Consider the following 26,183-nt stretch of genomic DNA (forward strand, 5'->3'; position numbering starts at 1 on the left):
CATCTGAGACAAGCATTGTAACATGTAAAATCTTATTAGATGGTTCAGGAGACAGCTCTAGTGTAAAGTTACCTTTATGAATACTACTAAAAGAATTGTCATCACCCCAAGCGATAGCTAGTTATAATGTAACATGACGCTGCAAATTTTCCTAGAGTTCTGCACGATTTATTTTGAAACACATGAAAGCAACTTTTGCTTGTCTTCTAGTGTAAGTATGTATAAGCTTTGAAATTTTGATCATAGAAAGATATTTAATTCATGCGAAGCTCAACTTACATTATAAATTAAATGGTCATCAAGTATACCTTTACATCAAACACTTCCGACCACAGCACTACATTACTTATTGCTATCAGATGAAACACGTGCCAATTCTTAAGCCGTTCAAATATTTACGCGAATTCTTTTCCCCGCCGCATCAACTGATAAAACTAATTAATTAAAACCAGTAGTCATTAAATCAGGGATATTAATTGCGATCCACCGTTTTGGAGCACAGCCTGTGCATGGGTTTGTCGCAACAAATTGTCCGTGATTTGTCAACGGCGAATACTTTCATTCTTGCGCTTGCGCCGATGCGCCGAATATGGCGGCTCGTCGCGCCGTATAGGGCATGTGCTAGGGCTGTGCTTCTGTGAGGGGAATGTTTCAGTGGTTTGATTTGCATGAGGGATAGGCAATGCTTGGAAAAGACTTTTGACTTGCAAATGTAGGATTTGAAAATTTACTTTCGTTTAAACTCTCTTGGTATTTAATTCGTTGGCTTTTCGTACCTACTTACCATTTTATATTAAAATCGATGTATTGTCAAGCATACATTTATTTATTGATGTTGAGGTTATAATAGAAAGGTTTCAGTTAGGTCTATGTAGCTGTGTTTCTGTGAACCGTATATTTGAAATTTGATTAAGGCAACCTGTATAGTCCACGCCCGGTGTTCATCATTATATTTAAACTAGTTATAATAAGTAAGTTCCTCTTAAAGTTACTAAACATTTAACTTATTCCATGCGGTGGCAACCCTGACATTCGGGGCATTTTCGTCTTTGCGGCAAATTTCCGCCGTGCCACCGCGACGGGTCATTTTTCGGCGGACTCGGCAAAAATCCCATTTGTGGGCCGCATTGTTTTGCGCGTTTCGGTGGCCAAGCCTCGTTTTTATTTTCCAGTATTTTTTGGGCCAAAAACAATGTGAACAAAGACATTTTTGAGATAGCGCTGTATTCCTTTCAAGAATGACACTGGTAGTTAGTGTATTTACATGAAGAAAAGGTATTCCGTAAAGCCATACAAAATAATGAGATATGCGGTTACTCTTGAATTTTTCTTTTGGAAACTTATTTTGACCTAGTCCTCAAAAGGTCAACTCGTTAAACTTTTAAAATTTCACTTTGTTTAAATTCCAGGGTTAGTGACTTGAACTTGCTAAACTCAAAGTTTTGAAAAAAGTTTTGGATTCGAGTCTGAGGTGGGACAGGCAAAAATTATTTTTTACTATTACAATGATCTCAAATCGCAGGCTTGATTCAATTTGAATAATCATGTTATTTTTCACTACAATAGTCAAAAATCAGTCTATTTTATAAAATGCTCTTGCTGATGTACTCGTAATAATATAGAACTACAAAATGATCATGACAGTACAACTGTTAATAGTTGGATACTTAAATAACCATTATCGTTTAACTTGAAACGACTCGGATTAGTCACGCACGAGCCCCAAAATTTTACGAGAAAAAACCTATCAAATGCTTAGTTAGGGTTTCATTCTTTTTATGTGGAAACTTGACAAGATAACTAAAACTTTTATTTAGATTCTGTATGTATTTTGAAATAAAGTTCAAAACCCGAGCATAAATCGAATTTAATATTGAGACCATTTGAAATAAGCACTTCTTCAATCTAATCCATGCTTTCGTTGTCTCGCCTTTCATTCCTGTAATTTAAACTATGCTAGTAGTTACTTGGAAAAAATAACTTGACGTGTCATTTTTTTGTAATGAAGTTATTTGTATTGAAAAAGCAAAGAAATTTTAAAATACGCACAAAGCTTTACTCAATATGTACTTTTATAAAAACGGTACCCTAAACATTCAATTAAGTGAGTTTTTGTTGTTTCCCTAGTTCATTACAACCTATTCATTAGCTATCTCACTCGATTCGACATGGCTGCGAGCTTGGGCGGCCAAAAGCTCCGTCGAGCTTTCGAGGTGAACGAGCAAAACTCAAATTATTTCTCTGTGATCTTTTAGCTATTTTATTTAGTTAACATTTCATTATTAGTTATGTATTGATACGATTTATTATAATGTTTAATTAATCGAGAACTCAACAAATTTTGTCCGGGCCCTTCAGTTAAATACCATAATTTTTAAGTAATGTTATGTTATGGTAAGTAGGTATATGTTATTTTTGAAATAATTATTGGACGTAGGTTACCTGCATGACTTGCATCCTACATTAGAGATTCATTATAAAATACCTATCACAGAAATTAAAATTGTTCCATAGGCTATTGTAGCATCTCCAATCTTTTGCCTAGGTAAGTACAACACTTTGTTTGAAGACACTGAAAGAGATTTCTACGTTTTTTCCGTTCACCGTTCCAAAGCAAAGCTCTTCCCTCGGCTCTGGGCGCTGATTAATTTAAGTTGTTATGAGGTAATTTGTGCTTGAGATATGATTTATTAATCAGGCGTGATTAATTACTTGGGCCACATAGTTAACAGCATACCAGGTTGATGTAGTACGAGTATTTTAAATAGATAATTTATGGTTAACACAGATTTTGTTAACTTTTAATAGTAGAGTAGGGAGGAGTTCACGTACACTTAGGAGTAGTTCATGAACTTAAAAGAACCATAATAATATTTGAAACACTTATACATAAATAATTAATTGAATGTAACAAACGCGTTTTCAAGACAGCGATATGTTTTAAAAGATCCTAAATTAAATTAGTAAAAAGATTTGGACTTATTGACAACTTTAGAGCATCATTTAGGTCAGACACCTTTAGCACAAAATGAATAAAATACATTAGTGTAACTATACCATTTGTACCAAATACACCATTTGTATGTTCATAATGTAGCATAGAGGAGGTGTAACGCGAGCGTTTGTTTCCTGTGGAAGCGCCACAAATAGAGATAATAAAGCACTCAAGATATTATTTCCTTTGATTCGTTTGTGGTCCAAGCATAGAACCAGACAGGCTTGATTTTTACTTTTGGAAAAAAAAATCTACAATATGCGTTCCTGTTTGGGGAAATGGGGAGCCAAAAATCTTTTACTCTTATTCCTTTGAAATTTCCTTTCATCCCATATGTCCAAATTTATCCTATTCCTTTACTTCCTTACCTATGTCCAAACTAGCTTGAAAGCTACTAATACCTTACTTTTCTCTTGTTTCTGTACATAGTTTACTCTCGAGTAAATAGTTCTGTGTGATGAGATTACAGTTTTTGCAGAAATAGCTCCCAGTTTTCTATGGTTGTTGTGACAGCATCGGAGCTCTGAAGTTTTATATCCTTCTAGTGGAAGCAAAGCAAAAAGTGTGTATGAAGCCTGTCGCATATACCACATGGCCATTGGCGCTGGCGATGTGCAATAATGCAGCGGTGACGGCGCTGCAATAAATACGCCATTGTCCCCGGTCAGCGGACAAAGGGAGACGGCCCGGGGATACTTGCCCGGCCATAGTACGGTCTGAAAGGCAGACCAGAAACTTAAAGAAGTGTTCGAGGAATTTTCCCTAACAAAAGAAAGTCTCGATTTTAAAAATGTTTCGATTAATACTTTGGACAAAATTTAGAATCTACCCGACTCTACAGGAGGTGAGCTAAACCTAAAAATTAAGAGAACTTAATTACGAAGAGATATGGTGTCAGTTATCATTTTCTAATATTGAGGATGACTCCAACACGAGTATAGATAGAGTAAGTTACAATAAGTCAATTAATCTCATCAATGAGAAAAGTAAATGTATTTTATCACATTGTTGAATGAAACTAGTTGAGAAGATTCGATAGCAACAAGGACTTCTCATATCAAGCATTAGACAACCTAATTTACCATCCAAAAGAAATTGAAAATGGTAACTACCGATCTATTGATATCCATTATCATGTTAAAAAGTCTGTTGAGCGTATATTGACCTCACCATCCCACAACAATGTAAACAGCAAAAGCCTCAAGAAACTTGAAAATGCAAATGGCGCTCCCCAAGGTAGCAATCTGGCTCCCATGTTATTGCTCCTCTGACGGTACCAATAAGAGATAGGTGCTATGGCGGCAAATTGCTCACCACAATGCAAACCATACAATACCACGATGAAGTTATTTGACTTTCACCACAATGCTTACCTACCCGAGTAGTGGTGATCTATAACAACTGTATTCTATCCGATATTTATATTATGGCGCTCTGTCGCTATATTTATATCATATTTTGTCAAACAGTATAACTTATTTTGGTTTTTAATGAAATATTATTAAAATATCCTCATTTCTTTAATGATAACACTACTTTCTAGAACGTTATTATGTGAACTTCAAAGTCCGGCTTTACTCTATGTAAAACCATTGCAATCAAGTTACCAAAAAACAATTTTAAATTAATCTCAGTCGATCTAGGGCCGGCTTTGAACCGAATCAAATTATTTGTATTGTAGTCCACATACCTAATTTAATGTAAAACATAAAAATTATGCCGGCATGAATCCTCCATTTGAAAAATAGGCTCACCGGCGCGTGTAATCGCTGCGTTCGCGCACAAAGCGCCATTGTGCGCACGCGCCGCGCAACGGGCGCATAAATCGCGCGGTATCGAAAAGGGGCGGGGCCTACTGAATAGCGCGGGGATTTACATGAAACTATTAAGAGGAAGGCTTTATAGAAGATTACAATAGCGATAGACCTATTAAAGAAGAAGAGAACAGATTTTTTCGATCACACTCTCACTTACGCGAACTTTAATTTGAAATCAACAAATATGCAGATGAAATTATGTCTGAGAGATTAAAACATTTATTGCCTTCATTATTTATCTATGTTTTTTTAGAGTTAAATTGAATTGCGATCCATTATGTAAAAGGTTGATGGTTTCTACCTTTGAATTTAATTCAGCAAATCTCTAATCATCACATACTCTGTGAATTAAACTTATTACTTTAGAGCTTTCATGAACTTTAATGTTCGCATATTGTGATGCTATAAAGATTTCTCTATGTGTAGCGTAAGCCTATAATGGTTATGGTTAACGTAGCAAAGCCTTATCGAAATGAACTCCATTTATTAATCCATAACAAGTATGTGAGAAAGTGTGTTTGTACCATTATCATAATATTCATTAGGTATATGCCCTTCCCGGTAACTGAACTCGCTAGAGTCAAAGTAGAGTCCTTTTCAAGCCGCCACCAGTATGCAGAGTTCGTCATCTCCTATGTACGCAAACACAACTAGAGATCATCATTTCTACAAAAACTATCATCATCATCATTTCAGCCACAGGACGTCCACTGCTGAACATAGGCCTTCCCCAATGATTTCCACAATGGTTGGTGGTGGCGGCCTGCATCCAGCGCCTTCCCGCTACTTTTATGAGGTTGTCAGTCCAACTTATGGCCGTCAGTTCTGCGTACTAAGCCCTGCCTATTGCCACTTCAGCTTACTAATCCGTTGAGCTATGTCAGCGACTTTAGTTCGTTTACGGATCTCCTCATTTCTGATGCGTCTACAAAACTATACTTATTACGAATCATACTAATTTGCACACAAGCGAAGTGTCCATTACCAGCGATGACCATCATATTGTCGCCAGCGCTAAGTCACGGCGATAGCGATCTCCACATTATAGCGATAGCGATCGGAGCATTATAGCGATGGCGATAGGCATCCACCATTAGCTTGGACAGTGGCGCGTATTCACTTCTGATGGAGGTTTGCGATTGAACTGGCATAATAGAAAGGGTAGGATGGAAAAACCATCATATACATGAAGTACATACTTAATGCATTTAGGCTTTTGTGGGTAGAGTCGAAAGATACGTACTAGTTATATTGCCATCGTAAAGAAGTAATTTGAAGTTTTGAGCTAAATCTGTATCTATCTAATCCGTTCCTTTAAATGAAACACATAAGGTTGCTTTACAATGGTTGATGGGTGTAAGAAAAACTAGCTAAGTAACTAATTCTCTAAGGAATTTTTCCATTAAGTTTTGTGTCATAAAGCTAGGTCAGGTACTTTTGAAGATATTGAAGATTTTCTAGTCAACCCTTATTCTTTGCGATCCAGTGTAGTTACGCTTAAATTAAACTTAAATATTTCCAGAATAATAAGGCAGGAGTTCGATTTGCTAGATAAATTAATGAATAGTCAGTAACATTGTCTTCGTTTTGTTAATATAAATCCTACTTATCTACGAGTAGGTATTTAAAAGATAAATTCATAACGTCCTGATTCTGAGACAACTAAGTAATGCAAAGTACCGATCGCTCTTTTTCCACCATTCCCAACTGGGCCCTAACGGCAACCCCATACAAAGTGGTACGGTTAAATCTGAAAAACCGGTACAAACGACCGAGAAGTTTCCCTTTTACAGAGGATCCTGGTGACGGTGTAAACCTCCATTGATTTAACGGTCTCCGCGACCGTCACCTGCAATTAGATGCGTGGAAAAACGGAACAGTTAGGAACGGCAAATGAGTGGCCTGTTTAACCCATATGTGATAAGGCTTATCTAATTGGATTATAAATACCGGTTATGTATAAAGTAACGCTTTTCGCTATGAAAATTAAACTATTGAAAATTGTGTTCGATGCGTTTACTTATGCATGTTTTATTGTATTTATAAGTAGAGTAATTAAGACTGTAACAGCATTTTGAACTTCAAAATTTCGACGGGCTTAACCAATTTCTAAGTAGCTCAGATGGTGAGAGCAGTCGCCCGGCAAGCAAACATCGTGGGTTCAATTCCATTGGTTATTAAACTAGTAAGTAGAGTAAGTATTTCATATTTATTTACGGCAGAAAATGCAAACACTGTGTCTTATGCAGCTGTTGTTTAAAAAACGAGCCTTAAACTAATTGACCGTGCAATCACAGGTAGTGTAGGACCGAAATCCAACAACTTGTCAGCAAATAATGCAGCTCAAAAATCCAGTTTTTCATTCCACAAATCCGACGTACAATCACCGCCAATAACTCTCCATCAACTGACATCACATTAAGGAAATGTCAACGTTAAATTACTGTCACCGAAACGGCACAGAGACATCGTGACAGCGCGTCACTCGAAATGCGCGGCACGAGCGCGTGCGCACGACTCCCGTGTAACGGTTCGGTCTTTTTTCTTGCATGTTTACGCTTTTTTTGGGGCTTGCCCGTAGCTATTTTGTGAGTGGAGGTTTTATTAGTGTTTTTGGGGTTCGTGCCCAAAGGGTGGCAACCGGGATCCTATTAAATACCACAGATAGATATATTGATCAGCAAGCAGGCTATCACATGAACCATCAGGCTGAGCAATCTGTAGCATAGGTAGAGTATGGCATCATGGCATGGCATAGAGTTGAAATTTCTATTGCGAATCAACAACATTAAGAGGGTTTCATTTACAAGAAAGGCGTTTTATTTTTAATTATTTACAGTTCACACTTGCAGTCGACTCGTTTTTGTATGTTTATTACCTCAGAACATTGATACATTAATATTGAATGGGTATCCAATCTTGTACGATGATGGTGGATATAGACGCGGAACACTTCGTATTAGGAGCGGACTCAAACTTGGTCCCTTTTTAAAGTGCAGCTTTTGATGTGTTTATTGCCAGTCTACATGGAAATGCAATCCTTTTGCAGCCGGGGGCCTCGCCTTTCAAAAAACGAGCTACTAACTAACAGGTCTTTTGCAAAGACTGTATGACTTCTTTCCATATCCATACTACACCTGAGATAATCAAATGGTGCAATTTTTAATTCATCTTCCTAACTTACTATCTAGGTAGTTACTATGATGGATGACACTGATGTGTCTGACCTCATTTACAATGAATATCTTAAACTTATGCAAAATTTCTGAAAAAGATAACATTTTATTAACTGCAGGGTGCTATTTTGTGCTAGAAGATATTACAAATCTGATTTCTCGTTGACTGTGCCTTAGAATTTACCATAGAATATGAGACAGAGCACGGAATAGTTATTGTTAATTTATTTCTCCGTGATTTATTCATGGGTTTATTTATTATGACCAACTATATTTTATTGAGAATACGAGCGCCAAGGCCAATTTACATTATATTATTGTTATCTCTGTAAGCAATTGTCATGTTATTGCAACAATTGGCAATAGTATTAATGCAAAAAGTGAAATATGTTCGCGGATAAGATCAGTTGGATCTGTAGCTAAGGCAAGGCCCGGGTCTGCTTGTGGCTCTACTAGGGTTGGTCATATACATTAAGGAATAAACAATAAAATAACAACAACATACTGAGTCACTGAAACCATAGTATACTAATCAAAAGAGTTTGATTGTATATCCAAATATTGTCAAAAAGGAGCAGTCAATTTTTCTTCAACAGTAACAAAACTATTTTGCCTGTTTGGAGCTGGATCATTTTCTTAGAACTATGAAATACCTATAATGCTAACTGCATATACCTACTTTGTTGGCTTTCTTTCTTATGTCTAATTAATTAATTAATTAATATGTGTCTTTCTTTCTTATATGTACAGCCAAGTATACAAAATCATACAATTTGTTTACGACATCCCTAGGAGAGCCCATATAGCGCAGCACCGTTGGCCGGTCAGTTTTTGCCGTGTCCCTAAACAGCAACTCGTTGGATTCTCGAAAATTAACAGCATCAGAACCGGTGGATCTAGCCTTTTTCTGAGGCCGCCGAGATCAACAGAGCTTCTCAGAAACCCTTACTGGGAGACCTAAATACCAGTGATGGGATGACAGATCGATTATCAGATGGACAGTCAGTATAATATCGGAGAAAAACATCGCATTATGAAATCACCCACATATCCATTGATAGTTGTAAGTGGGTTAGTGACATCGTTTGTCTTTTTGTTAGAAGATAGTATCACTGGTTGCGATTTGGTTCACATCCCACTAGGGGTAGGTGTTGGTGTGATGAGCTCGAACCGAATAGTATGTAATAGGACATTATCTATTACTTTAATCTGACTACCAAGTAACTAAGATATGTAATTGGTGTGGTAGCGAAATTTTTTGCGAGTATAATATACTAGTAAATAATATTATTATTTGATTAACATATTAAAAAATCAGGTTTGAGAGTTAAGACATTTCGCCAAATAACATTATAAATGTCGTAATAAATTTTCTGGTCGTTTATATTACGACAGTACTTAGGTTCTGAGTTAATCGTGATTCACGCTAATCCGTCGAGCCTTACCATACTTGTAAACTTGCAAATATTTTAATTAAAAGCAACCATAATTAATTATACGTACATAATTACTCAGTTATCTAGTTAAACCGAGTACCTTCTTACAACGTAGGGGGTTAAACTAGTTTAGAAGCATGAGTGTGACGAAAAGAAAGATAATTTAATACAATATGTAGCAGAAAACGAACACCCCAAACCGTTTATTCAGCATGGAAAGTATAAGTCAAATCTTCCTTTTGCAGTCAAAACCAAATGCACTCCTGAAGTGGAAACTGAATAGTCTGATGATGATCTTTAATTAATTGTTCTTGAATGAATTGTTACTGGTGTCAGTGCAATAACATTAATAAATAAAAGAGAGTTTTCGAAAGCTGATAAAATTGCAGCCATTATCAGCTATTTTATAACTCTCTAGAAATCGTTTGGCTAACGCTCAAGCCGACAACGGAGCACTGGCATAAATCCCATGGGGTTCTCGACACGTGTGAACACGGCACGCCACTTAGGATCGCTTTTGTATGGCTTTAGCGGAGGCGATTGAGGTAGCGGTAAGAAGTATTCCTACCGCTCCTCCAGTTTCGGGAAATGGTATTAGGTAGATCGTAACAAGTAATGTTATCAAGTTCAAACATGTAAATCCGTCACAGGCATTTGATAATGTTGATTTCCAGTACAACAAACTTACACGTTTCTTTTAACATATTATTCATATCGACTTAAAATTGACATCATTTGATTACATAGTAGAAGATATTATAGTAAATATTCTGATGGGTATTTCGCAAGGGTCAACTCTAGGTCCTTTTTCTTTAAAACTTTTTATTTTCTTTCGCCCGCTTCGCTAGCTACCAAAGCCAATGCTTTTAAACGTATCCAGCGCTATCTGCGCGCGCGCATAATCGATTTTAAGTGTTGACCGTTCCGCAGGAAATTACAACTGAGCCTCGCCGCCGGCCCCAGTATTGATGTATCGATCTTTATCCGTTCGCAATTGATTTCCAACGAGCATTCCTGAACCGCAGCTGTTTGTTTTGGGCTTCAAGCTCGATAACGAATTGCCTTTTGATGTTTCTGCAACGGATACTTAATTATTATTTGTCTTATTTCTTCCTCTTACATATTTAAGTAACTATTCCGTTTAATTTAAATTTTTAGTGCTAAAGATTTTAACATTGAACTTCAAATATGAATGTTCGTTTTGCATTTAATTCCAAAATAAAAGCAGAAAAAGATTCGCAATTAAATAACTTTATCGCATCCGCTTTAGGTCATTGTTATTAAAACGTTGAGATAAGTAAGAGAGTGGATACGGGATGATACAGATTAATCGGTCATTTGCCTAATGTTTTGGTTTTGTACTTATAGTCTTATAATCGTAAATGTGGATCATTAAGATTGCTACTTTCCTAGGAACGGTAGAACTAACCTAACAGTAACTTTAGTTTAGAACTTCGAAAATACTTTGAATTTAAACTCTTAGAAAATACTTTCCCCCTTACTAATAAAAAGTTACACAGTTGTTGATCACTGTTTTAAAATGACATTTCCATACTAAACGTCACTTTAAAACACTGATCACCGAGCGTATAAGTTTTATTAGTAAGGGGGTTAGAATTTAAACTCTTGTAATTTGCCTAGAAGTCACAGTGCAACTTGTTGTGCCATCGTTATTTGTGTTCATTTTGGAGGAGTGGCCTTTATTTCTAAGAACCCTACAAGTGTTTCATTTATTTATTTGTCCTAACACTTTACTCCTTTATTTAAAAATCTCTTGTTGACATAGTTAACTGACGCATTACCAGTTATATTCTTGTCCTACCACTCTTCCTTCACAACGCTGCGCACGCGTCCCGTCCGTCAATCGCCCGCGCTGTAAATCAAAACACAATGCGCTCTTTGTAGTTCCATCTCATGCACGTCTGTCACGAGATTGCAGTAACTGTGACGTTTATTTTATTTCGGTAATAAAACTACTGTTGGATTGGAGTTTAGTAGTTGTTGCTACAGGCCTTTAGTAATGGGCTGAAGAGACAAATACGGCGTTTGGCGTGCAATAATGGTTTATTTTGATTACGAATAGGTAAAATTAATAACATATCACTTAGATAAAACTCTCAACTTCTCAAATCCTCAATTTGGAGCTGGCAAATTAATGAGAGTCGTCCTCCTGCAGAGGAGGCTAAATTTTCTTATGATGATGATGAAGCTTTCAAACCCTTAATTATTAAAGAAAACAATTCAAGATTTGCCAAAAATAACTCTTCAAATCGCATATGTCACCAAAACTCCAAATCTATTCCCATTTCTGAACTATAGAAACAGAAGAATCATGCAAGTTGTACCCAATCAGTGGTATTTCAATCAATGACTTACATCAGTTTTGGTGTGTTATTATGTAACACCACCTCCCATTGACCGATCCCATCAATATGGGGCTGACCTACTTTGTGTCCAGAGTTTGCGCGCGCGCACGGTTATTCTCGTAACGAATATAGGCCGAGTGTACTGTGTCAATTGCGGCTTGTGTAACTCAGATTTTAGGGATCTGTAGGAAAATTGGAGTCATTTCTCATACTAATAATACATTGCCGTACACCTATGGGCTAGTTTCCACGGCCATCCAGTTTTGCGGGATACAGCAAAACTGGACTGGTGTGGGAACAAGCCCTATGTCTCTGACATTCATTCGTAAGTGCTGTTCTATCTTCTTTATTTAACAATAGGTACTTAGCGATATTTTGGATTGCAAGTATTTACATCATAGAGTTATATATTTTTTTTATTAGAGGTGCTTTTGATAAGAAATAAAATAAGTGAAAGTCTTGCTTCAAAATTATGCAGAACCCTGCTCTGAAGTTCCTTAATGAAACTTGTCCGATTTTTACTGTTTACGATTTGGTTATTGGCGCGATTGCTTTTAGATGTTTCATAACGGTTATTGATGTCTAGTCTCCATCAGTTTGGATCCCGGATGGGCCATGGTAAAATTATGCCATGCATGTTCTATGTAATGGCTAGTGCCTATAGACGAAATCAGTTAAATTTGTTTTATATTTTTTGTAGTTTCGATACGGAATACCTATAGGTGGATTAACCTTATCTTTTCAAGAATTTTCAAATAACCAGTGAGTAGTAGGTAACACTGAGTTTGGCAAATAAATTTGAAGTGATTTTCAGTTAGCAACAACAAGAATTAGGCTCTACCCCCAGCAGAGTCGTCAAACGAAGCGAAGACGATTCTCGAAATCGCATCGCCAATCGCGATTCTTTTCCACCCATAACGAAAGGATCTTCAAAGTTCAGTAAAGGTCAAGGGCCCAACCCGTCTGCGGTCGGTCGTTAGGGCCAGCTGATTCACGCGTGACACTTAGCTGAATCATCCGAAATGCGAATGTTAGCATAACTAATTTATGCGAACTAAACGTCGAGACACTTATCGCGGTTGCGTTATAAATCTTGGGAATTGCAAAGAAATGCGCAAAAGTATGAGATGTGTTGTGTTGTGAGTCACAAGTATAATGGTGGTTTGATTCTTTAATACACTTCTTCTACCCTTCATTATACAATGATCTAATTTTGGAATACACAATTAAGATTTATAACTTTTAGAGAAAGTTCGCGTGGATTTGAACTAATTCTCACAAAAACTATTCAATGGATTTTGATTATTTTTTTCATGACACAGCTCATAAGCTGATGCGTATATCAGAATAGCACATGTGCTATAATTTTTCGTAGCTGGAATCTAATATATTATGGTTGTTAAGTCATTTTCAATGCAGACAACAATACATTTTATTGTGGTACCGAAGTTGCTAGATGACTCAAAGCGATTTGTTTATCGAACGCAGGCGTTTATGTACACTTGCTTTTCCTACTCATCCCATGAGTCAGCTTCATCCACTATCTTGGTTCGTTGAACCACGCGACACTTCCCAAAAGTGTCCCAAATGGAGCCATTGATAAGTTGAGCCATCGTAAACTAATTACGGGCCATCGTTAAAACTTAACGACTGGTCTGTTGGACCGGGCTTTATTGTCGACTATAAAGGGCGGTGAGTGTGGTGGGTTGACCTGTATCTTTGTTTGTGTGTTTACCCCTTTTGGACAGTTTTTTTAGTCATATTGACTCTACCGTTAAAATTGTGTATGTGTACCCGAGAATTATTTTCACTTTGCTCGTCATTAGTTACTCATCTATCGTGTCAAACGTTACGAGTTGCTATCCATAAACCATCAAATCAAATAGTTTATTCAGTACAGGGCCTTTCCATGGCACTTATATACGTCCTAAAGCTTGCCCTACCCACTACTTCGGGACAACATATGGGCTGGTGGTGCTGAGAAGAAGTCATCTTCAATAGAAGCCGCATGCCCTGGCATGGTGACACGTTCGGTTGTAGTTCACAGCGTGGTCTAGAGTTTAAATCTTGGTCACGTCACCATCACCATTTCGACAATTGAATTTTGTCTGAATCAGCTAATGTAAGATTGAGTCATGGGACTAAGGGGGCGTTTAACAAGTACATTTATTTATCGGTATTTACTCAACAGTACAAAATATATCATCGTAATTCAATTAAACTCCCCATCGGCGAGATTATCCGCAGTTCCTGCCAGATGTCGCGGCGCGTGATCTTTATTAACCTCACCGGCGCACGCGCATGTGGCACTGTTTTCGTTCCATTTCAGCCCGGGGGGAAGTGTGCGTAGGGTTGGTGAATGAGAAAAAAATATTTTCCTTAGAAATATTTCTAAACTAACATTATTTAATAAAAGGGTTTCGGAATTACAAGTTGAGTAGTACAAATAACTTTCCAGATTATCTTATTTGCAGATTTACCAACCTTTCCTTAATTTGGACTCGGGACTCGGTGCAGTGTAAAAAATCATAAAATTGTTTTGTTTCGTGTTTCAATAAATTGTTATATAGTGCTATCTATATAAGTAAAAATGAATTGCTGTTCGTTAGTCTGATTAAAACTCGAGAACGGCTGGGCCGATTGAGCTGATTTTGGTTTTAAAATGTTTGTCGTAGTCCAGGGTAGGTCTAAACGGTGAGCAAATAAGAAAAAATTGCGATAGCTTATTTATTGCCTTTAAGGCGGAACAGAGTTCGCTGGGTCAGCTAGTATAACAATTATTTTCATTAGATAACGAAGTTTATTTTTACAAAAAAAAAAACTAAGTAGGTAAGTAGGTAATTTTTTGTGGACCTGTGTTGTTTCGTGGATACGTTTAACAAATGGAAGGCAAAATACAAGTTGATTAACTTTACTTGAGAACCCTAGCTAAGCTACACCGCGTTCAGCGCTAGTGGAGATTAACTACGGAACAGTTTTCAAGTTCATACCCCGGGATTATTTTAGAACTCTATTTCTGACAGGACTTAACGCCCTGACGGTTGGTTTCTCGGAAGTAAACATGTTATTACACTGTATGTTTGAGACAAAGATGAAAGAAATTATAATTAAATAACAAGGTTTTGACTGGGCCTGTTGTTTAATTTCACTTTCAATTTAGTCGGAGTTGTGTTGTGTTAAATTGAGTTTATCGTTTTGTTATAACGGCGTCCAAAGATGTTTTATTTACATTTAGCCAATACTTGGATGATACTATTTGATATTTAAGATATTTCATACTTAAATTCTTCGTTGGATTTTTGTCTCTTATTACTTACTTACAGTGACAAATTGACTCTGAAACTTAAAGAGTTTCTTCGTTGGAGTGTTCTAGTTATACATGACATATCTATTAAGTGGAGAAAATGTCCCAATAGTTTCAGTGCCCTACCGATTCAAAGAGTTCGTCACTGTCGACCGCTTAACCGGAGTGTGTTGAACAAGTAACTTTTATTACTTGTTCCTCTAACCTCTAAACTTTAGAGGTTTAGAATAGATTTTTCCCAAATCACTAAATCTCTCTACGTAACCCTTCATGTTATTGGTCTTGTTATTTGTTATTGGACCTTTCCCATAGCAAAAAACAAGTAACACCAGGATCCTAATGCTCCCACAATATTACTAACTAATTATTTCGCATTGTTCCAGGCCTGTGCCCCCCGCTACGTGTCGTTCGTGTCCCACAAGCTGAACCAGCGGGACCCGGTGGGCACCTGCTACGTGGCCAAGACCTCGGACGCCATCAAGGTCGAGGAGATCTCGCCGTGCAGGACCAGTAAGTTGATGTTTTAATAATCTGATCTGATGTTGAAGTTGAGTTTTAAGTGAAGCAAAAATGTCATACATGTAAAATTAACGTAGGCTAGACGATACACTTGGTTATCAAGCCTGATACATAATATAATGAGTTGAGGATCTTTTTCGTTGGATAAAAATGTAGGTAGAGCCCTGAGGACGACTTAGAGAAAAAAATAACGTAAATATAAAGTTTACAGTACATACATCTTCAGTACTTAATTATTTTGGACGTAAAGCTTGTTTTGTCGACATATATTGTGATTCGCATCGTATTGTTTAGCTAGAACGTAGAATAGCAATTTAGCAACATTATTATTTTGATTAAGCCCTCACCCCACCGTATCTTAAATAGCAACTTAAAACAATCGCCTCATTAATATTCGCAAGAATTTGGAAAATGTGGCGATACTTTGTTTCCACGTCGCATAATGGCGGAGGGTGGGAAAGCTTACGAAAGCTCGCGAAGCGCGCGAATTCCCCGACACTTCCGCCGGTAATGGCTTGCCAGGGTGACGGCTCAAGGCGATAAGGGTCTACTTTGCGGAATATTTCTATAAAACTCATCAGTTTTTCTCACTTATTAAGTTCAATTTAAAATTGTATTAGTTTTTCGTTTTTATAAAAGGAAACAACAGTAACTCTAGATTTGCTTTCTACTTCTCGCCTTAAAAAGAGTCTTTAAAATGAGGAAGACGGTCAGAGAGGAATGTTATAGAAACCATTTTGTGTAGTAAGCCCTTCTTCGGTATTTCAGCTTGTAATTCTTAAGTTCTAAAGAGTTACATGTTTCGTAAAATGCGGTGTAAAGTAAACTTAGCTAACAACATCTTTAACGGCCCCGGTGGTTCGCATACGTGCTTACGATGCCGGCTACTTGCAGGTTCAAATCTCGTGAAGGACAAAAGATAGCGTTTTTGGCACGCCCAAAATCGTCCACAATTTTATACAGATCTGTAAAAGCTTATTCTTAAGAGACCTTTCTACTGTTTGAGAAATGTATTTTTTTTAGTATTTGTATTTGCGCTATATTTTTATGTATTGTATGCCATTATTTTACATAATGTACTTTGTTTAGGATATCGCCATGTGGACGAGGGTGAGTGGTAGCTCGGTGTTAGAACTGCACTGTGTATACTGTACTGCAATAGATATAATTCATTAATCTTAACCTTTAATGTAATGTGTCACCTCTATCGATGTTTTGTGTAAGCTTTTTCTAAATTTACTATCGTCTCTCACACAAACATAAATGACAATTGAATTCAAGTAAACATCAGAGAACGATGTAGGATTTTTAGAAATACTTCTGATATTTTATTTTGACTTAGCCTAGGCGCAGACCACCGATTTTTAGTCGGCCGATAGTTGGACCCGATTCTAATTTGTATGAAGAATCAATCGATGTAATGCCCATACTGATTAACTGCCCGACTAAACTATCGGCCGTCAAAAAGTCGTTACAGTCTGCACCTAGGCTTACAAGAATATAGGACATTGTTAAATAATAATTAATGTATCTTACATGACAAAACCTCTTGAATGTTGTTGTAGATAGAATACATTTAACTCAAAAACTTAAAACTTTTCTAAATACCATTAACCTTTCAAAACCATAAACAAAATAATTTCAAGTTTTGGCATTAATGTTACAGTCGTTAAACATTTGACATTCGCAAAACTTTCAGCGGAAGCGTTTATACCCGCGGTATGACAGATACACCAAGATGATGACTGCGATGACTGACAGCATAACAGTAATTTCTTATAATCTCTGTGTGCAGGTGGCATCGATGTAATTAGCTAATTAATATGTTAAAATAATTGTTTAATTCGCAGCGAGCCACGGGCAGCGCAAGACGGGCGTGTGCCAGGCTGGTTTCTCGGCGGCCGTGTCAAAGGTAAACAACTTTATTTCATAATAATATTATAAGTTGACGACTTATTTCACACTTGAAAGATACAAGATTATAATAATTTATTAATTTTAATGGAGAAATTGGTAAACGGGATTCAGCTTCGACTGATTTGGCGTTCTTAAAATCCCTACGTCATTGTATTTAGTAAGCACGTTAGAGATTAGTAGAGATTAGGGATTAAGGTAATTTATGTAGATCTTAGATCATTAACCAATAACCAAGCCGTATGATTGTTAGAAAATAGTCTACTACTGAGTGGTTTACAATTGAAGAAACAGACTTAATTAATGAGCCGCAAATTCTAAAATGGCATGAAATCTATAATATTAAAAAAACCATTCTCAACTCTTTCATTTGCTAACAGAGATACCAGCCCTTATGTGAAATTATTATCATCTTATGATTATCAAATAAACTCCACCCCGATGGTCTTTCATTACCGATTTATCCCGCTCATTACGAATTAACCCAGAGCCGGGACGCCCCTAATGCCCCCACATTCGGGGACATTCGTGAGAGAGCTGCTCTGCGCGTGCGGTTGCATTAAATTGTATGCGAATTATAGTCGAATTCCCCGCGAAATTACAACTGTAATTTTCGATGTGTAAGCGCACGCTTATTAGGGCTGCTACACACATAATCCGGCCGGTGTTAACGGTTCGGCAGTACTTGTTGAACCCCATAACCGACCCAAAAAATTACATACTTGTTCGGATATATTGACTAGTTTATATGGGCGGAAAAGCCGAGCGGCATTTTTCCTGAATTGAATGATCGGACATCTACATATTCATTCGCTTTAACATAATGTCGTCCACTGCTACTCGTAGACAAAGACTTTAAGGTTTTCAACAACGACCATTCTTGCGCTGTCCGGATCCAAATGCTTTCTGCGACCTTCACTAGATTATAATGCCAGCCCATTTACATGTGTAGTAACCCTTACGCTTATGAAATTGTGATCTTTCGCTAAATTGCAGGCCAATAATAAGGGGAACTAAATTTAATATTTTGGAGGAAACATTCCGCAGGTTGGTCATCAGTGTGACACTGGAGATTGATTGAAATAATAAGTCTGAGACGGTAATTGCAAGGCATAAAAAGTGGATTCGGTAAATTCGGTAATAAAATTCATACTTTATAATACACTAGCTGACCCGGCGAACTTCGTACCGCCTTAGCGTAGATATTTTCTTTATATTTTTTTCCGTAAAAACCTTGTACAGAGTATTAGAAAACTACAAAAAAAAAATCAGCCAAATCGGTCAAGCCGTTTTCATGTTATGTCGTGACAACGGAAAACGGGTTTCATTTTTATATATACAGGGTGTCCCGTAATGTAACGTCAAGCCGGAACTGGGTGTTGAGGCAAGTTGTGCTGGTTATCAGAAAAATATAAAAAAAAATCTATGTGGCATATTTTAAAAATAATAGGCATTTAAAAAAAATCAAAAAATTCTACTCCAGGTGACGGTCCTTTTGCTCGTGTTGCCACAAATCTTCACTTTTTCCAAATTTTTTTTTTGTTATGTAACCCTAAATAATGCTTCTCTAAATTGTCATCAAAATTACAAAACCAGCTGCTCCAGCTTGGATGAAAAAATTACATTATTCCCAAAAAAAATTTCAAAATAAAATTTTTGCCTAGTTTAAACTGACTGTACTGAAAAAAAAATGTACTACGCGAGTGTGGCAAGTGACGTCATAATTTGGCGCATTTAGTAAGGATTCCAAAATGGTATAACACTTGGTAAATTTTTGCTGTAATTGTCGACAATTTTTTATTTTTTGGAAATAGTCCCGATTTTAACTTTATCTACCTTGGTTAAAAATTATTATTCTAATGTGCCCAAAATTCAAGTTTCTGTGACTGACTACCTTACAGTCAGTCACAGAAACTTTTGTCACCATGACAGTAATTAGTAGTTGACATACTGTGACAAAAGTCACCCGTGCGCGCGCGCCTTTACTACCTGCTCTGCCTGCACTTGTACTTGGTAACAGGGATAATAAGGATATGAAGTTTCGGTTATGGATACGGTTACGGATATTAGAATAATATTATACCGGTTTCGGTTACGGTCACGGATATGAAATCATTTCAGATTATCCGAAAGTCTCGGATAATTTCGGTTACGGAATTATTAGAATTTCAAAAATGTAGGTATTATACAAATAGCAAGATGCTGCGTGAGCGTGACCCACATAGCTACTTTATGTACCAACTAAGACGACACCTATGTATGATAAAGGTAAAACAGGCTGGCATATTAGATGGTGCCAGCGAATGCCAGACAAGTTGGTAACAAATATTAAGATTTAAGGTACAATTCCAAGACGGGCCGCAGACCGCAAACTGCAACCGCAAAACTATGAAATCGGCAGCGCGGCATTGCAGCTGCGGCGTGTATACTGCAGATTTCATAGAGTTTTGCAGTTTGGCCTTTATCCGAAACTATCCGTAACTTTTGAATCAGTTTCGGTTACGGTTATGGACATTTTTTTATTTCGGATATCCGATAGTTTCGGTTACGGTTACGGATATCCATAACATCCCTGCTTGGTAAGATGGCCCTCTCCGTCCCGCTCATACCTTTTAAAATGGCTTCTCCACCTCACTTAAGCCAGAAACTTGAATTTTGGGCACATTAGAATAATATTTTTAACCAAGGTAGATAAAGTTAAAAACGGGATTATTTCCAATAAACAAAAATTGTCGACAATTACAGCAAGATTTTACAAAGTGTTATACCATTTTGGAATCCTTACTAAATGCGCCAAATTATGACGTCACTTGCCACACTCGCGTAATACAATTTTTTTTCAGTACAGTCAGTTTAAAATAAGCAAAATTTTTATTTTGATATTTTTTTGGGAATAATGTATTTTTTTCATCCAAGTTGGAGCAGCTGGTTTTGTAATTTTGATAACAATTTAGAGAAGCATTATTCAGGGTTACATAACACAAAAAAATTTGGAAAAAGTGCAGATTTATGGCAACACGAGTAAAAGGACCGTCACCTGGAGTAGAATTTATTGATTTTTTTTAAATGCCTATTATTTTTAAAATATGCCACATAGATTTTTTTTTATATTTTTCTGATAACCAGCACAACTTGCCTCAACACCCAGTTCCGGCTTGACGTTACATTACGGGACACCCTGTATAGATAATAGCAATGCACTTAAATACCGCTTAAGAAGACACACAAGCTGGAACGTAAAATTAAGCAGTATTTTTCTTTAGGTAAAAATATTTAAAATCTTAATTTAAAATTAAGATTTAATGGTGTCTTTAAAGTACAAAGTATAATCTTATGATAGAGTTAGGCTAATTCTTCACCTCTCGTATGGGTTGCAATATCGCTAGCTGAAATCACAACCTTAGTATCGGATTTTATAAGCCGCAGTAGGTGCCTGTACATAATGCTAGCCTAATTTATAATATCACTAAAAACTAACAAAAATTGCAATTAGCAAAAATTACCTTCCCTACTCGGGTACATTATACATTGCTACATTGTAATAATACTAGTCTATCAAAACAGTAACAGGAGAGAATAATTCAAATAAGATATGGTAATCCACATGCTTCAAGGGCCCAAAGATCACCGTGGACAAAACCAGACCGTCCCGGTAAGGCATTCATGTAAAACATCGTGATTTTACGATCGTGGGAATGGCATTATTTTCGCCATGTTCGCCGCGCACGTGACGCGCATGCGCGGCCCTTATGAATTATTAAACCGTTTATTGTCTCAAAAGTAAAAAAGCAAAGAGATACAGCTCCTATTTCGAAAATAGCACGACAATTGTTTTATTGAAGTTTTATCGCGCGCTTTATTTGGGAGACAATGCGCGCACGCCGCGTTCGTTGCGGTCGCTCGGACATGTTACTACGGGCGATATTAATGGGGTTTTAATTGTTTGTCTATAGATAGCGATCGAAGGGGATTGACGTCAGAACATTGTTTAGAGCCCTAGAATTAACAAACTGTAGCGGAAGCATGATGGTCGGCATCGTCACAGCTGAGGCGCTACTTGTCATTTGTTTCCTGTGATAAGACTTGTTGACTACTTCGTTAGTTACTTTTCCCTATAATCTGGTCTAAACTTGAACATAACATCGATTGAGCGATATAGCGACATTTATAAAGTTAGAAAGATTATTATCAAGTTTGACACAAACTGCAAATAAATTCATACAATAAGACTTGAACTTTCTGATTGAGTTTGCCCGAAAACCTTTGTTGTGCATAAAAATTTTACTGCAATTTTACCACATCATTTATATGCAGAACAATGAATGATTTCGAGAATGATTGCGTTCAAATTTAGTTCCGTTAAATATAACGGGTGCATTTAATGTGTTTTTAATTGTTGGTATGCTGATTGCATTCGTCGGAAGAGTCATTCGGCAAAACATGGGGGTTTATGACCGCAATCCAAAAGGAGTGGGTGTTTATTAGATTTTTGTAATAAAAAACTCATAAAACTCATTTTATTTTTGCAAGGAGGCTTTTTACACGTCTCAGTATTAACCCTACCACTACCACGGGTCAATAAATGAAAAGAAGCAGCGCAAGAAACTCAGTTACTAATACCTAAGTACAGTCGCGGAATGAAAAGGTTCGTCAGTTTTCAAATTGATTCCTTTAACGAATCGCGAGCACATATTACCTTTTGAAACTATGTTACAGAATAATCTCGAGTTAGAGAAAATAATCTTTAACTGTTCGTCAGTAAAGTTCAAAATTATTCAGATCAAAGTTGTTTGACGATTTATCTTGTCAAGAAGATTATTATGATTGATAAACTAAAACCTTCTTGTTGGTTCAACCTGCCATTATTATTTCTATTAAATAAAAAAAACTATTGTCAATTGGTCAATGTCATTATTGCATTGCACTGATGGGATAGAAAAATAAACAAGCAAAACCTTATTCGTTAGCAAACGTCATATTTATTTAAATGTTAGCAGCACTGTTTCTTGCACTGTTATGTTGGCAGGTTTGACTCTTACCTAGTGCAAGCGAAAACCGACACTAAGGTGACGAACCTTTTTATTCCGCGACTGTACATTAAACTAACAGGTTTGTATTATTTATTTATTATAAAGATACTTACTTTGTTACATCATTTTATACTCCTGGGTATTTAAAAGTATCATATTAGTACTACGACTACTACGAGTATTACACATTTCTTTTGATGAAGTCAGTTAAAAATTGGCAAAATTTCAATTAATTTAGAAATTCATCCATTACTATTTACGTTAAACTTTACTTACGTAAATGACAAGTAATCGACCAAATATGAACAGCATTAATTAAACAAACATTAATCTAGCCCTTATCAAACCAACACATTAAGACCCGTTTTTTACCCATTATAACAATCTCAGCTCAGAACTATCACAATGATTAAATTATAAATTCAGTGCGCACGCGCACCCCCATCGCCATCAATTTGGTTATCTGCCATCGGCCATAAAAGCCATAGACAATGGCGCAAAAACTATAGACCCACGAGCAATGATATTATATAAAAACAAAAGCAGATATGTTATAAGCGCTCGCGCTGTGAATACTCAAATACGTCCCAATTGGGACGTCTTGTGTTTAGTCTTCGTGTGGCCTGCGTCGTGCGCAATCGCGTGCGTACCACACCGTAAGTTCCTGTTCTTACCAAAATAAATAAAAAATGCCATCGTGTGTGTTTCGAAAGTGTACCAATTATGACTCTAAAGTAAACAAAATACAAGGGATCTCTTACCACATGTGATTATGCAAAATTATTTAGTATTTATATTTTCAATTATTTATGCAAACAATCAAGACGCCATGCGCCATGTTCAAGTTAAGAAAGAGAAAGCGATCTTGTTTTGACGTTAGAGCGATAAGGATGCGTGCGCTGCGGACATAGATTAGTTAGTGCAGAATCGTTAAAACTATAGCTATCTCTTTCAATTGCGTGCTATTTCGTATCTTTTGTTTCACTTATCAGTCACATTTGTCAATGTGTGCAATTTGGAATAGCTCGGCACGGATTCAAATCGTAATTTCTATGAACGTAACATATCTATAGTTCTTTAATATCATTGCCCACGAGCTTATGCCACGAATTATGTGGATTTGACGCCTGCGCGGTGGGGGACAGATGTTTTGGTTTAATTTAATAATTAAGAATAATTTATTGCTCGCAATAGTTTCACGATAGTTTTTTTTAATTGAGATTTTAATGGAGTAGGAAACTGTAATAAGTAGGTACTAAGTATTATTGCAAAATTTATGGAACAAACTTGTATTATTTGAACAAGTTTTAGCTTTTTTTGTGGCTGTTACATTATTATAATATCAGTTAACTTTTGAGGGGTAAAACGGTGATTTCAACCTGCACACCTGGCTTACCTACAGAACGATACATTTTATTTATTAAAAACATTATGTTTTTTTATTTTTAAAAACAAATTAGCACCTATTTCACCACAGTTCTCTGAAACTATTGCGGCTATTATCGTACACGCTTTTTCATGTAAAAAATTTTCTTGTTTCCAATAAATACATTTTGAATTTTGACTACTTACATAAGAAACTGCATTATTCAGCTTGATATGCTGCCGTGCTACCGCAGTGACATCAAACTGGTCCTACCTCAAGCCCAGTCACGTTTCATCTAAGATTTACTTCGTGGACCCACAAAAACTCCCGATTACCGCGTTCGACGAAACTGATCCCATCTCTCTAATAAATAAAGATGTACGTTTGTTTGTACTCTCGTGATGTGTGGATGATAGCATTGTTACCGGTTTATCGGTTCTAGGGAATTTCAAAAGGTAGTCGCAGCCAAAGGATAGCGGAGGCAGTTACATGTCCTTAAAGGGATACTTGCTAGTGTTATATCTCCTTTTCATGTTTAACATAGATTAAAGCATAGAGACAACAAATCGGCGGCAACAATTGTCAATAGGTTCCTTATTTGAGTAAAGTAGTCGGGAAAATAGTATCAGTAACTAGGTTTTATTGAAAAGAGTCATTTCCCTTTTATTATTATTAATTGATTTGTGTGATTACAATTAGCGATCACACAGAATGTGCGATATTGTACCTGTGATTTGAAGATCTACAAATTGTGAATGAAATTGCAAATACATACTTCGTGGAGATCAAATGTTATTTTTATTACAATTGACTGTCTAACTATAGTGTTTTCTCGTAGAAAGTTTTATAAGAACCATTATCTATCATCTATGCCTCTATGAACTTAGAAACTTCTTCATGCCTTTATAGGCATTTCCTACATAAATCAGCCTTCGCCGGATTACCGGAGACGCGAATGGGAGCAGCTTTCCACCGCTCTTTATACTGGAGTGCCATCGCGCGATAAATTTGTCCCCTGTGCGAACGACGAGGCACGAGGTGTGAACTCGGCTCGTTGCTATTCATTGGCAGTTCGCGCTGAATTATAGACTGAAGAATACAGCCAGTCCTAGGGCTATATTTCACCGGGACACCATGGCGGCGCAACCAGTCGCCGGCTACCAACAAAATGTATACAGCTCTATAGAGAGTTACTCACCTGGTGTCCGTTTGGTTGCGCAAAGCTGCATACATTTTGTTGGTAGCCGGCGACTGGTTGCGCCGCCATGGTGTCCCGGTGGAGAAAGAAATATAGCCCCTATCTGTTGAAGTTTATACTTAATCTGTGTAACAAAATAATAGTGGTGCCCTCTAGTGTAAGTTCTTGACTAACTGTCTACTTTTGAATAAACGTTAGTCTATGAGAAAATCACAAGCGCGTTTCAATAGGTTATGGGCCCAGGCCACGATTTAATAGTATTTCGGTGTAAATTTTATAGTATCAGTGTTAAAAATGTCGGGAAACTACGCAGTGAACGTCCCCAAATTGAAGGGAAGAGAAAACTATGACGATTGGGCTTTTGCCGTGGAGAACTTCATGATACTCGAAGGCGTGGACGTGAACGACGCGGCGGGTTTGTCGGAGTCGGAGAACAAGAAGGCCAGGGCAAAGATAGTAATGACGATCGATCCATCATTATATGTCCACATCAAGAGCGAAGCCACAGTTCAAGCTTTGTGGAATAAATTGAAATCGTTATTCGACGATTCTGGGTTCACACGCAAGATTACTCTTCTAAGAAGCCTTATTTCAATACGATTGGAGAGTTGCGATTCGATGACCAGCTACGTGAACCAGCTCGTGGAAACTGCACAAAGATTAAGTGGAACGGGTTTCGAAATCAATGATGAGTGGGTCGGCTCGTTGCTACTGGCGGGACTTCCCGAGAGATTTAGTCCCATGATAATGGCCATCGAACATTCTGGGCTAAAAATCAGTGCTGATGCTATAAAAACCAAGTTATTAGACATGAGTTCGGACTTTGAGGTTAAGTCGGAAGGCGCGCTTATTGCACAAGCTCCGAAGCGCCCTCTACAGGCGCAAGGGCGACACGGTAGCGGAAATAGCAATAATGGAACACTCCCATCTGTCAGTGGAAATGTCAACCAAAACGAGAAAAAGCAAATTCGTTGCTATCACTGCAAAAAGATTGGCCATTTTAAAAGCCAGTGCCGCCTATTACAGAAAGACAGACAGAAATCAAGTTCGAACGCGAATGTG

General features: G+C 37.1%; 1 protein-coding gene across 2 annotated transcripts in view; it reads left to right on the top strand.

Moving 5' to 3' along the window:
* Nucleotides 1-26,183, top strand: part of LOC135072054 (integrin alpha-8) — a 127,224-nt gene that overhangs the window by 72,512 nt on the left and 28,529 nt on the right. For both annotated transcript variants that reach the window (XM_063965991.1, XM_063965992.1), the window contains exons 4-5: nt 15,478-15,604; nt 17,464-17,525. In XM_063965991.1, coding sequence (XP_063822061.1) covers nt 15,478-15,604; nt 17,464-17,525 — 189 coding nt within the window. The remainder of the gene's footprint in view (nt 1-15,477; nt 15,605-17,463; nt 17,526-26,183) is intronic.

Source organism: Ostrinia nubilalis, chromosome 5 (genome assembly GCF_963855985.1).
Source record: "Ostrinia nubilalis chromosome 5, ilOstNubi1.1, whole genome shotgun sequence".
Classification (NCBI taxonomy): Eukaryota; Metazoa; Arthropoda; class Insecta; order Lepidoptera; family Crambidae; genus Ostrinia; species Ostrinia nubilalis.